Raw genomic sequence first — 13,964 nt, forward strand, 5'->3', positions numbered from 1 at the left:
GGTGTTGGTTGTGATCTCTCCTCTTTTATTCATGATTTTATTTATTTGGATCCTTTCTCTTTTCTTTTTGCTAAGTCTGGCCAGGGGTTTATCGATCCCATTAATTCTTTCAAGGAACCACCTCCTAGTTTCGTTGCTGTGTTCTACTATTCTTTTGGTTTCTATTTCATTGATTTCTGCTCTGATCGTTATTAATTCTCTTCTCCTGCTGGGTTTCGGCTTTATTTGCTGTTCTTTCTCCAGCTCCTTTAGGTGTAAGGTTAGGTTGTGTATTTAGGACCTTTCTTGTTTCTTGAGAAAGGCTGTTGTTGCTCTCTACTTCCCTCCCCGGACTGCCTTTGCTGCATCCCAAAGGTTTTGAACAGTTGTGTTTTCATTTTCCTTTGTTCCCATGAATTCTTTTAATTCTTCTTTAATTTCCTGGTTGACCCATTCATTCTTTAATAGGATGCTCTTACATTCCATGTATTTGAGTTCTTTCCGAATTTCCTCTTGTGATTGAGTTCAAGTTTCAAGGCGTTGTGGTCTGAAACTCTGCAGGGAATGATCCCCTACTTTTGGTACCGGTTGAGACCTGATTTGTGACCCAGTATGTGATGTCTTCTGGAGAAAGTTCCATGTGCACTCGAGAAGAATGTGTATTCTGTGGCTTTAGGTTGGAATGCTCTGAATCTATCTGTGAAGTGCATCTGGTCCAGTGTCGACCTCAGAGAGTCGTGGACCTGGGGCGGTGAAGGAACTGAGGAAAAGAGATGCCAGTTTTGCGAGGCACAGGGGACCCCGAGCAATCAGCCCAAGGTCCCGAGGTTTATTTTCCATAATCTTATATACCTTCTACAGCGCTATAGATCTCTAATGATTTACAGCATGGGCTTAGTAAGGCACATTCTTCCATGTACATAGGATTAGTCCCGCATGTATGATAAGAATCTTTAAAGCAGGACAAGGGAACAAAGAGGGGAGTGCACAGTGTGCTATTTACAGGGCAAGGGAACCAAGAGGGGAGTGCACAGTGTGCTGTTTACAGGTGGCTTCCTATCTACAAAACATCTTCTGCTGCGTACTTTAGAACAGACCACACACGTCCCAAGGGCAATTCACTCTGATCCTTTCGGCTTATTTTTAACCCAGCAAATCGAGTTTTCTCAGAGATCTCGGAGTCTGAACGAACATGCACCAGTGGTTGTTGTGGAGGTCTGTTTCCCACAGTCCAGTGTGTCATTCACTGTTATTATTGTATCATCATCAAGGTGTTTCTTTAATTTTATTATTAATTGGTTTATGTCATTGGCTGCTCCCATGTTAGGGGCACACATATTTACAATTGTTAGATCTTCTTGTTGGATAGACCCCTTTAAGTCATTATGATAGTGTCCTTCCTCATCTCTTATTACAGTCTTTGGTCTAAAATCTAATTTGTCTGGTACAAGGATTGCTACCCCAGCTTTCTTTTGATGTCCATTAGCATGATAAATGGTTTTCCACTCCCTCACTTTCAATCTGGAGGTGTCCTTGGGTCTAAAATGAGTCTCTTGCAGACAGCATATCGATGGGTCTTGCTTTTTTATCCAATCTGATACCCTGCATCTTTTGATTGGGGCATTTGGCCCATTTACATTCAGGGTAACTATTGATAGATATGAATTTAGTGCCATTGTACTACCTGTTATATCACTGTTACTGTATATTGTCTCTGTTCCTTTCTGGTCTGTGTTACTTTGGGGCTCTCTCTTTGCGTAAAGGATCCCCTTTAATATTTCTTGCAGGGCTGGGTTAGTGATCACAAATGTTTTAGTTTCTGTTTGTCCTGGAAACTCTTTCTTTCTCCTTCAAGTTTGAATGACAGCCTTGCTGGATAAATACAGTATTCTTGGCTGCATATTTTTCTCGTTTAGCACCCTGAATATATCATGCCAGTCCTTTCTGGCCTGCCAGGTCTCTGTGGTTAGGTCTGCTGCCAGTCTAATGTTTCTACCCTTGTCGGTTAAGGACCTCTTGTGCTGAGCTGCTTTCAGGATTTTCTCTTTGTCTCTGAAATTTGCAGGCTTCACTACTATATATCGAAATGTTGACCTGTTTTTATTGATGTTGAAGGGGGTTTTCTGTGCCTCCTGGATATGAATGCCTGTTTCCTTCTCCGGATTAGGGAGGTTCTCTGCTCTAATCTCTCAAACACACCTTCTGCCACCCCCCCTTCCTCTTCTTCTGGGATCCCAATTATTCTACTATTGTTCCGCTTTATGGTATCACTTATCTCTTGAAATTTCACCTCGTGATCCAGTCGTTTATCTCTCTTTTTCCCCAGCTTCTTTATTCTCTGTCATTTTGTCTTGTATATCACTACTTCTCCTTTCTGCCTCATTTATCCTCTCAGTTAGAGCCTCTATTTTTTTAGAGCCTCTATATTTGATTGCATCTCATTAATAGCCTTTTTGATATTGACTTGATTAGATTTTAATTCTTTTATTTCTTCAGAAAGGGATTCTCTAGTGTCTTCTATACTTTTTTCAAGCCCAGCTAGTATCTTTATCATCGTCATTCTGAACTCTAGTTCTGACCTCTTATGTCCATACTGATTAGGTCCTTGGCAGTCTTTACTGCCTCTAGTTCTCTTATTTGAGCTGAGTTTTTCCATCTTGTCATTCTGTCCAGAAAATAGATGAATGAGTGAACAAAATACTAAAAGAGCAACAACAACCCCAGTGAAATATACACTAAACAAATTAGAAGAGACCCAGACCAAAAAAAAAAAAAAAAAAAAGAAAAAAGAATATAATCAGGTGAACAGAACAGAGAAATACACTGGATCCTGTATGTATTTGGGTCTGTTTGTTAGAAAACTACATCCCAAATTGTAAAGAAAGAAAAACTTATATATATATACAAAAATAAAATTAAATACAATGAAAGGATAGAATGTAATTGTAAAAATGAAAGTTAAAAAAGACTTGCAGAAAGTGGTTGCTTTTCTTTTTTTTTTTTATTACTAACATACAGTGTATTATTTGTTTCAGGGGTACAGATCTGTGATTCATCAGTCTTACATAATACACAGCGGTCACCACAACACATACCCTCCCCAAACGTGGTCACTTTTCTATTTGTAGAATTGCGGCAATTCTTTTCTTAGATCTCCGGTTGAGTTCACAGGTGTTCAAAATCATTTTATAGCTATCGAGTGAGTTCCGGACCAGACAAAACTAAGCTCTCCTACTCCTCCACCATCTTTTTGGATTCAACTTGCTTATATTTTCTTTCTGCATTTTTTAATTATAAAATATACAGAGGAAAATATATGTCTGACTTAAAGAAGAATAAAATTAGCAATCATGCTTTTACCACTCAGATTAAAAAAAAAAAAAGTTTTTTCCAATGTCTGTAGCTCCCACAGGGCTCCCTTTCTGTTTTTTTTTTTTTTTTTTTTTTTTTTGCTGACTACTCAAATTTGTTCTCTGATATTCTCTCATTTAACTGTCTTTCTCTGCATTGTTTTGCAACCCTTTCACTTTGTTAACAGTGTCCTAGCCAAGATATGTAACTTCTTTCCTGAAACAGTCTCATAGACCATCACACATTATCTCTTTGCTGATTTCCTTTCTTCTAAAGCTTTGTCTCTTCATTTTTCCTCTCAACTCAGACTTTAAAGATTTTTCTTTCTTCTTTTTTTGTGAGTGATCTCCTTTGATGTTTTTTGTATGTATTTTCTTTTCTTCTTGTAGACTGTGGTTAGTGGGTACCAAAATGTATTTTTGTGTCTTTTTAAAACATTCATGGATAAGTATGCTTTTCTTCTTCACCTTGGATACTGGTCTCTGGTTTATAGTCACTATTTAATAATAGATGATTCTATTAAGATACTGAAAATAAATATTAATAACTTATGTATAAGAACTCTTAATATAGTTACAGTATTAATTCTGCCAGTTGTGTCATAAAAATTTTCTTCATATTTTTTACCTGAGATTATAATTTAGTTAGTATGTTCTTAAACAATGTGAGATTGGGACAAATGAGAGATCATAATTTATAGATTTGTTTATATGATAGAACATATTATCTATTTAAACAATTATTAAATATTTACTCTTAAAAAACCTGACTTACTCATTCTATACCTTCCGCAGATTTAAGAAACTCTTAAACGTGACAAGGAGAAAGTTAAGTGAATATGAAGGTAGAGAGCTTACTTTCCCTGGAAATTCAAAAACCAATCAAATTGAAATGGATAGTCAGATTAATATGCTAAAACAGAAGGTAATTTTTAATTAGTTTTGGGACTCCAGAATCATTTAATTTTGGGAAATAAGTCACTCAGTGCTTTGAGCAATGAAATGTTTTCTATTAATTTTATATACGTGCTACATTTTTTTTTTTTTGGTAACAGCTTTATTGAGATAAAATGAACGTAATGTGCAAATTCGAAGAGTACCACAATCAATTTTAGAACATTTTTGTTACCCTGTAAAGAAGTCCTGTACCTTTTACCTGTCGCCCTATGCTAGGTTCCCCTTCCCTACTCTCCTTAGCCCTAGGGAACCACTACTTACTCTCTGTCTCTATAAATTTGCCTATTTTGGACATTTCATATCAATGGAATCACACAATATGTGGTCCTCTGTGACTGCCTTCTTTCATTTAGCATAATATTTTCAAGTTACACCTATTTTGTAGCATGTGTCAGTACTTTATTTCTTTTTATTGCTAATAATATCCCACTATACAGACATACGACATTTAATTTATTCATTTATCAGTTGGTAGATCTTTAGATTGTTTTGCTTTTCGTCTGTTGTTAATAATGCTATTATACACACACGTACAAGTTTTTGTGTGAACATGTTTTCATTTCTCTTGGATATATACTTACAAATGGAATTGCTGGGTCATATGGTAACTCTCTTTAACCTTTTCTTTTTTTTTTTTAACCCTTTGAGGAACTGCCACACGGTTTTCCAACATGGCTGCACCATTTTACATTTTCGTCAGCAGTGTTTGAAGGTTCTCATTTTTCCTGATTTTTGCCAATGTTTGCCATTATCTGTTGTTTTTATTATAGCCATCCTAGTGGGTGGGAAATGGCATCTTGTGGGGTTTTTTGTTTGTTTGTTTGAAGTTTTAAAATTCTAGTTAGTTAACATATTGGTTTCAGGAGTAGAATTTAATGATTCATCACTTACATACAACACCCAGTGCTCATCACAACAAGTACATCATTCATCTAGCCCACCCCCCATCCACCTCCACTACAGCAACACTTAGTTTTTTTCTCTATAGTTAAGAGTCTTTTATGGTTTGCCTCCCTTTCTCTTCTTTTTTTTCCCCCTTTCCCCTGTGTTCATCTGTTTTGTTTCTTAAATTCCACATATGAGTAAAATCATAGGGTATTTATTTTTCTCTGACTGACTTGTTTGGCTTAGCATAATACACTTGATGAGTTCCATCGATCTTGTGGCTTTGATTTGTATTTTGCTTAAAGCTAATGATGTTGAGGGTCACCTGGATGGCTCAATTAGTTAAGCGTCTGCCTTCGGCTCAGGTCATGACCCCAGGTTCCTGGGATTGAGCCCCACATCTGGCTCCCTGCTCAGCGGGTAGCCTGCTTCTCCCTCTCCCTCTGCATCTCCCCCTGCTTGTGCTCTCTCTCTCTCTCTGTCAAATAAACAAATAAAACGTTAGAAAAAAAAACTAAACAAAAACTAATGATGTTGAGTAGCTCATCTTTTTATGTGGTTATTATCCATTTCTATATCTTCCTTAAAGAATGAATCAATTGTTTTGACCATTTCTTTATTGGATTGTCTTTTCATTATTGTAAGAGTTATTTATGTATATCCTAAATACAAATCCCTTATCAGATACAGGCTTTTCAAATATTTTCTCTTATTCAGTAGCTTGCCTTTTCACTTTCTTGATGGTGACATTTGAAGCAAAGAAGTTTTTGATTTTGATGAAATATACTTAATCTGTTTTTTCTTTTGGTGTCCTAAGAAACCATTGCCAAATCCAGTCACAAATGATATGTTTTTTTCTAAGAGTTTTATAATTTTAGCTCTTATATTTGGAGTTGATTTTGTATATGTGCTATGAGGTAGAGGTCTAATTTTATTACTTTGTCCCACTACCATTTATTAAAAAGGCTATTCTTATTCCATTTAATTGACACCCTTGTTGAAAATCAATTCACCATGTGCTCGCTTCGGCAGCACATATACTAAAATTGGAAAATCAATTCACCATAATGTGACAGTTTATTTTTAGATTGTCAATTCTAATACATTTATCTATATGTCTATCCTTATGTCACTGCCCAATCAAAGTTTATGAGAATTCTTCCCTAGTCGTCTTGCAAATTTACCACTCATTTATGTACTAATAAAAGTGTAGTAGAACTTAACTTTACTCCTGTAGAAATTTTTTGCTTCTTGAAGGAGCCTTTTACCAGCTTATGCCTTGCTGACTCCATGATATGATGAGAAGTCAGACTCGAAAAGATAGAGTTCTGGTTCTTTTCTCCATTCATATCTTGAGTCGCTCACTCAGTGCCTCCCACATCCGTTTCCATCAAATCTTGGTCATAGGATCTGCTGTCTACTCGTTACTTCATTATGTTTTATTAACTTATTATAAAGCATAGACTCATCTATAAATTTCACCATCCAGGAAGGAAAAGATGAACTCTGGGCTGTCAGCTTTCCTGTTTTGAAATCTTGGTAATCCATCATCTTGTAATTCACAATTAGATACTATTTTGACCGGGTTCTTCTGTATAACACAGGTGCTGATCCTGTTCTTGGCACAGATCCTACATTCTCAGAAAATACAGTTGTCTGTATCCATCTTCTTTTACTTTAAATAGAAAGATATGTCCTTTAATAGCTCAATAAATAATTAATGGAATAAATATTTCATTACATTATTTCAAGAATACAGCTGTAAAATATCAGGTAGTATTTAATTGAGTTATCAGAGACAAATAGTAGATTAGCAATTTGAATGCCATAAATTTTCAAAGCCAGTTTTGTATGATATGGGAAAGCATTGTGATACAACATAAAGATGAGATGGTCTTACTTACCTCCCCACATAAACAAGCTTGGAATAAGATAAAGGAGAAATTATATTTAATTAATTATTTTTTTAAAGATTTTATTTATTTATTTGACAGAGAGAGACACAGCGAGAGAGGGAACACAAGCAGGGGTAGTGGGAGAGGGAGAAGCAGGCTTACCGTGGAGCAGGGAGCCTGATGTGGGCTCCATCCCAGGACCCTGGGATCATGACCTGAGCCAAAGGCAGATGCTTAATGACTGAGCCACCCAGGCACCACCTATATTTAATTTAAATAGTGCCAATGGACAGTACATTTGGTTTGCTACTGAAAAGATTAAAAATGATTCCATAATGTTCTCTTTATTTCCTCACTGATGAAAGGAGAATGAAGATTGAGTATTAGATTGATTTAAAAATACTCAAAGCTGGCTATTTCTTTTAGAATTTCAGTTAATGGAGATCAGGTAAAAGGTCCAATTTTGGTTATTAAACTATTCCTAGTTTTTCAGCTGTTATACTTGCAATCATATTGTCTTTCTGCTTGCCGGTCTTTCTTCTCCCCTAACTTGAGGGGAAAATCTATAGGGGCATGCCTGCCTAGTTGTAATAATTTGTAATTGAAGCATATCTTAGAGAAATGTCTTGAGAGAAAGGAAGATGGTAGCAGAGTAAGAGGAGCCTAAGTTCACCTAATACCTGAAGACTGACAGAACAAACTCCACAACTAAAGAGGGAAGAGGACACATCGAAGAAGGTAGAAGTACAGAGATGTGGTTTAGGAGAGAAACAGATCGTGGCTGTTATAGAGGGGAGGGATTCATGGTCATAGAGAAGGGCAGGAGAGGAGTACATGGAAATGCCCAAAGAGAACGTTTCCTCATACCCACTGGCTTGGAAGATGAGAGGGGCTGAATTTCATGAGTTCTTACAACGAGGGGGGCTTAAAGCCTGGAGTTCTAAAGGTCATCAGGCTTAGCTGGGATAGAGCCTGTAGGGCACTGTGCTGCTCTTGGAGAGAAGGCAGGTAAACAACCCGGGAGCATACAGCACGGAAACAGTGATCTGAACAGTGCCTGGGGCATACAGTGGGGAGATTACTCACTCTTCTCAGAGCATGTCCCTGAGAGGCAGTGTTGACGGAGATTCTTCTCTAGGAACAAAGGAACCAGCTGGTGCCATTTCCCTCCACTGCCCCTCAGCACCAACACAGAGCCTCCTGTGGGAAGCGGTGCAGCTCTGACACTGGCTGTCTAATTTGCTTACATCAAACCATCCCCTTGCACTCCAGTGGAACTGCCCTGATCAATCATTCTTGCCTCAGTTCCAGCACAGCAGGCCTTCCCCCCCCCGCCCCCAGAAGACCTCTGCCCACACCACATCTCCTGAATAGATTCAGGAGGACCTCAGTTCCAGTGGAGGTGGTGACAGGTCTCATTTCACAAGCACACCAGAGCACACCGAATTTAAAAGTTGCTACATTCCAGCCAGGTACCAAACACTGCCCACAGCAGGTGGGGAGAGCCTCTGCAGATGACTGGCCTAAAGGATAGAGCAGCCAGAACACAACAGCAGAGTGCATGCAGCACACACTGTGGACACTGCCCTAAGTGCCAGACCCTGGGCACTACATGACGTCTTTTTCATAAGTCCATTACTTTCAGGAGCAGGTAACATAACTGGCTTTTCTAACACAGAGAAGCTGGTAGAGACGTAGACAAAATGAGAAAACAGGAATTTATCTGAAATGAAAGAACAGGATAAGGCCATGGGACCAGAGATTTAATGGAGGCAGAATAAATATCATGCCTGATGGAGGATTTAAAGCAGTGATCATAAGGATACTCACTGGACTTGAGAAAAGAATGGAAGACATCAGTGAGACCCTTACAACAGAGATAAAAGAATTAAAAAAAAGAATCAGAGATGAAGAGTGCAATAAATGAGATTAGAAACATACCTGATGCAATGAACAGCAGGCTGGAAGAAGCAGAAGAACAAATTAATCACCTAGAAGACAAAGTAATGGAAAGCAATAAAGCTGAAGAAGGGAGAGAAAGAAGAATTATGCAAAATGAGACAAGACCTCGGGAACTCAGTGTAGGAGTCCCAGTAGAAGAGAGAGAAAAGGCGTAAGAAAATTTATTTCAAGAATAATAACAGAAAACTTCCCTAATCTGGGGAAAGCAACAGACACCAAGATCTAGCAGGCACAGAAAACTCCCATCAAAATCAACAAAAGCAGGCCAACACCAAGATACATTATAATTAAATTTGCAAAGTATACTGATAAAGAAAACATCTTAAAAGCAGGAAAACAAGTCAGTAACTTCCAGGGGAAACCCCTTAAGGCCATCAGGAATGTTTTCAACAGAAAGTTTGCAAGCCAGAAGGGAGTGGCATGATATATTCAACATGGTGAATGGGAAAAATCTGTAACCAAGAATACTCTATCCAGCAAGCCTATTACTCCGAATAGAAGGAGAGAGAGAGTTTCCCAGACAAAAATTAAAGGAGTTTGTGACCACTACACTAGCCCTGCAAGAAACATTAAAGGGGGCTCTTTGAGTGGAAAAGAGAGACCAGAAGTGACAGTATAAAGGCAAGAAACACAAAAGTAACAAAAATGAACATTTATGTAAAAAATAATTTAAGGAACTCAGAAACAAAGGATATAAAATATACCTTATCTGAAGCATGGGGAGAAGAAGAGAAAAGAATTGGTTCAAACTTAAATGACCAGCAACTTAATATAGACTGCTATATGCAGAAGAGGTTATATACAAATTATATATCAAAAACCACCAATAGAGGTGCCTGGGTGGCTTAGTTGGTTAAGCATCTGACTCTTGATTTCAGCTCAAGTCATGATCTCAGGGTTGTGAGATTGAGCCCTGCATTGGGCTCCGTGCTGGGCATGGCATCTGCTTAAGATTCACTTTCCCTCTCCCTGCCCCGCTCGTGTTTTCTCTAAAAAGAAAAGAAAAGAAAACCAAAAACAAAACCACTAATAAACATGCAAAGAGAAAGAATCCAAATATATCACTAAAGAACATCAGCAAAGCATCAAAGACACAAAAAAGGATCGGAGAAAAATCTCCAGAAACAACCACAAAACAAGTAGTAAAATGACGAATACATATCTATCAATAATTACTTCGGATATAAATGGGCTAAATGCTCCAATCAAAAGACATAGGATGTATATGCTGCCTACAAGAGACTCATTTTTGACATAAGGATACCTGCAGATTGAAAGTGAGGGGATGGAGAAACATGTATCATGCAAATGGACATCAAAAGAAAGCCAGAATAGCAATAACTTATATTGGACAACATAGAGTTTAAAACAAAGACTGTAACAAGAGACAAGGGCACTATATCGTAAGAAAGAGGACAATCTGACAGGAAGAAGATCAATTGTAAATATTTATGCACCCAACATGGGATCACCCAAATACATAAAACAATTAATGACAAACATAAAAGAACTAATTGATAATAATACAATAATACTATGGTACTTTATTTTTAATATATATATAGTTTTTTTAATGGAATAAGTTGCTTTTATTCCTAATAGTAAAAGTATCCATGAACACAATGTACAGTTTGGGTATTTTAGGAAGGAATAGAAATAATCAATAGTTGGGAACTTTAACACCCTACTTACATCAATGGACAGATCAACTAACAGAAAGTCAACAAGGAAACAATGTCTTTATATGACACACTGGATTAGATGGACTAAAGAGATATATTCAAAATATTCCACCCTTAAACAGCAGAATACACATTCTGAAACATTCTCTAGAATATATTACATATTAGGCCACAAAACAGGCCTTAATAGATACAAAAAAGATTGAAGTCATACCATGCACCTTTTCTGACCACAATAATATAAAACTAGAAGTCAGCCACAAGAAACAATCTGAAAGACCACAAATACATGTTGGTTAAGTAACATTCTACTAAACAATGAATGGACCAACCAGGAAATAAAAGAAGAAATTTAAAAATACATGGAAACAAATGAAAATGAAACACATTCGCCAAAACTTTTGAGATACAGCAAAAGTGGTCCTAAGAGGGAAGTATATAGCAATACAGGCCTAGCTCGAGAAGCAAGAAAAATCTCAAACTACCTTACACCTAAAGAAGCTAGAAAAAGAATAATAAATGAAGCGTACAGTCAGCAGAAGGAAGGAAATAGTAAAAATTAGAGCAGAAATAGGGGCACCAGGGTGGCTCAGTTGGTTAAGCAGCTAACTCTTGATTTCCGCTCAGGTCATGATCTCAAGGTCCTGGGATTGAGCACTGCTTCAGGCTCCATGCTCAGCGGGGAGTCTACTTGAGGATTCCCTCACTTCCTCTCCATTTGCCCCTTTCCCCACTCTCTCTCTCTCTCTCTCTCAAATAAACAAATCCTTTAAAAAAAATACAGCAGAAATAAATAGTATAGAAACTTAAAAAAGATAAAACTAGAAGAGATCAATGAAACCAGTTGCTGGTTCTTTGGAAAAATTAATAAAACTGACAAGGCTCTAGCCAGAGTTACAGAAAGAAAAGAGAAAGGACCCAAATAAATAAAATCACAAATGAGAGAGGAGAAATAACACCACCACAGAAATGCAAACAGTTATGAGAGAATATTATGAAAAAGTATATGCCAACAAATAGACAATCTAGAAGAAATGGATAAATTCCTAGAAACATACAAATTACCAAAACTGAAACAGGAGGGAATAGAAAATTTGAACAGACTGATAACCCGCAAAGAAATTGAATCAGTAATCAAAAAACTCTGAACAAACCCAAGTCCGGGACCAGACGGCTTCAGAGGCAAATTCTACCTAGCACTTAAAGGAAGAGTTAATACCTATTCTTCTCAAACTGTTCCCCCCTCCAAAAAAAAAAAAAAAAAAAAAAAAAAAAAAACAGAAAAGGAAGGAAAACTTCCAAATTCATTTTATGCGGCCAGTATTATTACCCTGATACCAAAACCAGATAAAGACACCACAAAGAGAACTACAGGCCAGTATCTCTGGTGAACCTAGTTGCAAAAATCCTCAACAAAATACTAGCAAACTGAATCCAACAATACATTAAAAAGCCATCACCATGATCAAATGGGATTTATTCCTGGGTTGTGGGGGTGGTTCAATATCTGCAAATCAATCTATGTGATACACCACATTAATAAAAGAAAGGAGAAGAATCATCTGATCGTTTCAATAGATGCAGAAAAAGCATTTGACGAAGTACAACATCCATTCATGATAAAAACCCTCAACAAAGTAGGTTTAGAAGGAACATACTGCAACATAATAAAGGTCATATATAAAAAATGCATAGGTAATGTCACCCTAAATGGGGGAAAATGGAGAGAAAAACTTCTTAGATCTTGCTTCTAGTTATGTGCTGCTTCTCATTAGCACTGTTTGTCATTAATAAATTAATCTTGACATTTATTACTTCCCACTTTAATGGAGACCAATTTCTACTATATAAGTTATGTATCTTATTAACTCTTTTTATCATCCATTTATCTTTTTTTGTTTTTTTTTCTTAACAAACTCCCCAAAGTTTAGTGGCTTAAATAAATAACATTTATTTTGTTCACAAATCTGTTAGGAAAAGTGTGGCCAGGACAGCTTGTTTCTGTTCCCCTAGCTTCAGGTGGGGCAACTGAAAGGTTTGGGGATGGAAGTGTTTGAAGATTTGTTCCATCACTTCTGGTGTTGTTGATGCTCGCTGTTGACTAGGACTATAGTTAAGGCAGGCAGCTGAAACACCTAGACTCTCTTTGTGGCCTGAGCTTCCTCACAAATTGGAGGGCTAAATTCCAAGTAAGCAGCCTGAGATACAGAGCAAGGCAGAAGCTCTATTGCCTCTGTAACCTAGCCTTGGAATACACACAGCATCACATTCACCATATTCTGTTTGTTAGGAGATAAGTCACTAAGATTGGCCCACGGTCTTTTTATTTATTTATTTTTAATAGAATGAATATTTAAAAACCTATGGACACATTTAAAAACCAGCATATTTTTGTATTCCTCCAACATGAAAAATACACTCACCTCCTCCCACAAATCTGTTATCATGGCATTAGGTTCAGGCTTGAATCCAAGATCTTACCATTTTAATCAGGAGCAGTGGGGTTAAGGTGTCTGAATTATAGTCCCTTGAGTTCAAGTCCTCTCAATATGAAGACTTGAGAATTAAAGTGACAGTTCTCTACCACTCAAAATGCAGGATGCGGATAACCTGCTAAGGACTCTCCCATTCAGAAAGAAGATGGGAAGCACGCTAGTCCATAGCAGTTTTGAAATATAGCCTGAAGCATGCTGTCAGTTCTTTAGTTAGGACTTAGTCCTAACCATGGGAATACTTCTCCATGGCTCTTTGCTTTACTCTTTGAGCTCTTGGTTCTGTCCTTTTCATAAGGAATGACCTGTGTTTTTAGCTGTTTTTTCAGCCTGCTTCCTCCCTGTGGGACTTCTAAGACCCAAAGGCCTATTTTCAGCTTGTACTATCTTGGTCTCTTTTAGTCCAAGCTCGCAAACAGTGTTTTTGCTTCTCTAATTCTCTTCACTTTTTTTTTTTTTTTTGAAGATTTTATTTATTTGACAGAGAGATAGAGAGCACAAGTAGGCAGAGAGGCAGGCAGAGAGAGAGGGAGAGGCAGGCTCGGAGCCTGATGTGGGACTCGATCCCAGGACCCTGGGATCTTGACCTGAGCTGAAGACAGCCGCTTAACCGACTGAGCCACCCAGATGCCCCTATAATTCTCTTCACTTTTTGAGTTTTCTGTGAATATTATTGGAGTTCATGCCATTAGAAAAGCCATTCTCCTGGGTCTTTTTGAGATAAGCTTTTCAACTCAGGTTTCCTGTGAACCTCTTATTTGA

The 13,964-nt window shown here is 37.5% G+C and overlaps 1 protein-coding gene across 1 annotated transcript in view; it reads left to right on the forward strand.

Annotated features, from left to right (window-relative positions):
• Positions 1–13,964, forward strand: part of LOC135364298 (ankyrin repeat domain-containing protein 26-like) — a 362,531-nt gene that overhangs the window by 92,830 nt on the left and 255,737 nt on the right. The window contains 1 exon segment of the mRNA XM_064590297.1: positions 4,125–4,254. Coding sequence (XP_064446367.1) covers positions 4,125–4,254 — 130 coding nt within the window.

This window comes from Mirounga angustirostris, unplaced genomic scaffold (genome assembly GCF_029215605.1).
Source record: "Mirounga angustirostris isolate CCGP_5_RB_7025 unplaced genomic scaffold, mMirAng1.0.hap1 SCAF_5, whole genome shotgun sequence".
NCBI classification, from domain to species: domain Eukaryota; kingdom Metazoa; phylum Chordata; class Mammalia; order Carnivora; family Phocidae; genus Mirounga; species Mirounga angustirostris.